Here is a 4,468-nt window from a genome sequence, read left to right as displayed (position 1 = left end):
AAAAAAAAAAAAGAAAAAGAAAGAAAAAGAAAAGAAAAAAAACAATTCTTCACATCTGCAAAAATAGATATAGAAACAGAGCATAAAAACTCAAAGTCATTAGGCAAAATTTGGGCTTTCACTCCTGAAAACACTTTAACTTGGACCCACGTGTGGTCCTCAGCCTGCCTCCACTGAGCAAAGCATGAATATGGCTAATAAATGATATAGGGTTTGTTTATTTTACTATATCTACTTACATTCAGCATGTTTCTCCCTACTTGATATTTATGGAATCAAAACTAAAAATCAATGCAACTAAGCTATTTTTAACATAATTTTGACTGTCATAGCTATGATACACAGTTCCGTCTCATGAAGCCATTTCCCACCACTCTGCACACACAACGTATGAACCCTAATTATACTAAAAATTAGCAAGTCCAATTGAGTGCCCATCCAACAGCATAAGAGTCATTCATTAAGCACAGACAGTTTTTGTGTGGATTTTTAGGCCAGTTTTCCTTAGTCTTCACATCCTGTAGCGTTCTAGGTGAAGGGTAGCGGGAAATTCATTATGTTACCTGTAACAGACTTGCTAACAAATCAAAATAGCTTGCTAAAAGGCAGCACTACCTATCCGGCGCACCGTCGTTACTCTTTTCCCCCCACTCCTCTCCCAAAGGAAAAGCTCCAGGATAGACACCGCAAATTCATTTTCTCAGTAGAAACAGAGAGGCCCAGAGCTGGAAAAAATACTCCCCTCCCCACCCCCAAGCCAGAAAACCGCCTCGTAGTGCCCGAGCTCTGCTCTTACAAGCATCCGAGGCTGCTGGGGGAGCAGCTCGTCCCCAGGCGAGGTGCCAGGGCCGGGGGAGGCCCACCTGGGCCGCGGCAGCCCCAGGTGCCCCCCCTCGCCACGCACAGGGGGCTTCAGGCCCATTTGACTAGTCTGCTGGGGCTGCGACCATCCCGCCGCATCTTCATTTTTGCAAAAAGATGACCAGGGCGAGGAGCGATCGTGACTAAGGTCCTGCGTTCTGTTGCAGAACGTGACTAGCGGTCAAAATCATTACCGTGCCTTCTCCAAGTTTTGAATCAAGTGACCTAAACCTTGAAGCATTGCAATAGCCTTCCCTGATTTGGAGGGGTCTGAATGCAGAAATTCTGCATTCCTTTTACATTCCCTCGAGATTTCAGTAGTAAGGCAGGAATCTACCCTGAGCTTATTAAATACTTTGCACCTCCCCCAAAATAATTCTCCACCCTTTTATCAAGCAAACCTTGACCAGGCCCCTTTCTTTCAACTGCAGCGTATCCAGTTGTCTGTTTTTAAATACTTCCAAGGGGGAGGGGAGGGACAGAGCCGCACACAGGCTCCCTGTGAGCAGGCCACTAGCCTCCCTTTCCCAGCAGGTAGAAAGGTAGTTGTGCAAATCTGAGTGCACCCACTTCACATCTGGAGATCCAGCACAGCTGGAATGCAGTGACTAGCGGGCCCAAGAATTTCCTTCCRAGTAACGAACCCAGCACAGGGCTCAGTGATCATCCTGGGGACTGGACTCAGCTTTGTGGCAACCCTACCTGACATCACCCCTTGACCTTCCTTTCCACCAYGAGGACGTGGATTACCAAACCTCTCACCCTTTCCTCCTGGGCKCCTCAGCACCCTCTGGAAAAAGATACCCTCAAAATATCTTTGTCAGTGGAAAATATGCATATTCTGTTTAAAAATATATATATATTTAAAGAAATTGTAATGAAAATGAGCAGAAACTCTCCATGAAGCAGCCACCCACCAGCAGAGGTCAATACAATGTATTGAATAATTTCAGTGTGCTACAGAACAACTTTGGCTCTTATGAAACAATCATTCGACCAAACTATTAATTATACACTCATGCTGAAGCACAGACTTCACATATCCACCGTTTTCTCTTTGTTTTTTTAAAACCACATACCCCTGCCCCCAATGGTATCACTTTTCTTACTACAGCAAACACTGGACTATGCAGGGCTCTATGGAAAACTCACCCCAGGCTTGCAATGTGCACACACGCTGGGTGGGCTGGCGGAGCAACACACACACACACACACACACACACACACACCCCTACCTTGGTACTGACTATATCTGACACCTTGCCCTTTTCTAAAAAAAATATACAAATGCTTCAAATAAGTTACTTTGAAAACACGCTAATAACCAATTTTACCAAAATAATCAATACTTGAAGGCTGCCCTTTCACAAGCATCTAACCACTCTAAATATACACCCAGTAAACAATGTTTAGAGACATGGAGAGGAAAAATAAAATAAATAACTTGTTGACCCCACAAAAGTATTGTACATCTATAAAAGGAATAAAAAGTCACTTCTACATATGGAGGCCATTGAATGAATTTTAAGTAGGTTTCTGTATTTGATTTTGGGAGGGGGGAGTGGAAACAAAGAGGAAGGAAGTGCAGCTATGAGAAATGCAATTTAATTTTTTGTTAAACAGCAGTATAAATCCAATCTATAACTGATACATTCCAACATGATACTGCATGATGGAACTGTGTTTTAACACATAAGAGCTTCAGAAGAACCAACACAGACATACTGATACCATCATATTTGCAATTTTTGGAATCTTATGCCTTTATCTTGGCAATGTATATCTACAAAAGAGCTAAAGTTCAACGTAGAATTATTTTCAACAAAAGTTAGGAAATATTGGAAGCATGCATCTGTCTACTTTACTAGCAAATATGAAGGCATGCTATCCCACAGGAAGAATGTACTTTCACAATTTTAACTGAACTGACAAATAAAAGAACAGGAAAATACATTTAAATACACTAAATAGTGATATAAAAGGTAGTGGGGTTTTTAAACAGTGATTGTTAATTTACATTTATATGAATAAAATGAATTTGTTTCTAACAGCGTAAATAGATCGCTGTTTGCACATGCTTAAGATTAATAAACATGTTTGTAAACTCACTTATTACAGAGACTTCTAGGGAATGATCAATTATTGTGTGTCCCATGGAATTTTTTTTATTTAAATCTAAATAGTATTTTAAGCCTACAAGAATATTTTAATACATACAARAGCTGAAATATAAACTACTGTGAATTACAAACCTGTATATCATGCATAATAAAGAAAAAGGCATAAAATGTATTAATTTCTCAATTAAAGTATCAAATAAATATAACCATGAAGATTAACATGATATGAATTGGCCCAGAGAGTTTTCTCCYCCTTGCTAGCTCTAGACCATCAAAAATCCTCCATGCTTTCCTCAAATGAAGCCTTCCTCCAACACTAAATAAAGATTAAACTTCTAATTCGCAAAATACCAARATCTAATTCCCAACAAGACAGCTAATTCACCTTTTCAAATCAATTATTTTAGATAGACTGCAGTTTTAAAAACAACCGGGAAATAGTAGGAGCCCCTTCTAATAAAGTTGTAGAGACGGACATACTTCCCAGATTGAATAATGGAGGGCAGGAACAAGCACGTGGAAAGTTTGATCTATTTTGCTATTACTCTCTAGTGCACTCCAGCTTTTCTATAATCTAAATATTAGTGAAAAAGTCAGACTGAATTGCTGTAGGCAGTATAAAAATACTACCCTGCTGTATTGTAAATATTGCTTCTTTAAATGAGGCCCACAAAATTACCATCTTGCAAAAATTAAACATACGCTTAGAAATTAAGGATGCATAAATGCTGTCCTTATTGAGAAGTAGTCATTCTCCTTCTGTTTCTACATTTCAGTTCAAAATAATAATGAAAAAATCCTCTGAAATACAGATGAGACTTACACTATATGCCTATAAATGCTGCATACTCCAACATGGCAGAATCAAAAATATGTATACSAGTGTATTTACAAGATGCTTTTTGTTGCTGGAGTGAAGCTCATGTGCTTGCCCGTTACACAGTTCAAAACACCACATTTCATTTCCTGCTAACACCCAGATTTTAACTCTTCTCAGGAACTTTAAATTTTAAAATCTTAAAAATCACTTGCCATCTCGCCATAACCCTTCTTCTCCCACAAAAAGCCTTTTTAAAAAAAATATATAGAGAGAGATATACTTCTCCTGTAGCCTGGCCAATACAGCGCATTAGAAATACATGGGGTGATTCTGGAAAACCTCTAGGATAGCGCAGAGGGCACGTTAGCGGGTTTAAGAAAGCAGTCCAATCTATCTAAAAGGAGGAGAAGCACAAACCTAGGCGTTTTTCAAATTGCTTCTGCCTGGGCAACTAACTGAGAGTGAAGGGGAAGGAAAAAAAARRGGGRAAAAATTACCTTTGTCTTTTAGGGACTGAGTGTTCAACTTCTATGAGTTTCCCGTGCAGTTCCACTTTACCTGCCGAGACAAGCAGAGGGGGGACATTGCAGCGCGGCCGGGCGCCCCCCGCGCCGCCGACCAGCGCGCAACACGTTACGGCCCATTGCGCGGCGGCGCGGGCAGCGGC

The 4,468-nt window shown here is 40.5% G+C and overlaps 1 protein-coding gene across 1 annotated transcript in view; it reads right to left on the bottom strand.

Annotated features, from left to right (window-relative positions):
* The window catches only part of IGF2BP3 (insulin like growth factor 2 mRNA binding protein 3), a 121,263-nt gene that overhangs the window by 112,194 nt on the left and 4,601 nt on the right, over positions 1 to 4,468 (bottom strand). The window contains exon 2 of the mRNA XM_085307628.1: positions 4,299 to 4,426. Within this exon, the coding sequence (XP_085163754.1) occupies positions 4,299 to 4,426 (128 nt within the window). The remainder of the gene's footprint in view (positions 1 to 4,298; positions 4,427 to 4,468) is intronic.

This window comes from Rhea americana, unplaced genomic scaffold (assembly GCF_003343005.1).
Source record: "Rhea americana isolate MKP2758 unplaced genomic scaffold, rheAme1 scaffold_26, whole genome shotgun sequence".
Classification (NCBI taxonomy): Eukaryota; Metazoa; Chordata; class Aves; order Rheiformes; family Rheidae; genus Rhea; species Rhea americana.
This window is presented reverse-complemented; position numbering and strand designations above follow the sequence as displayed.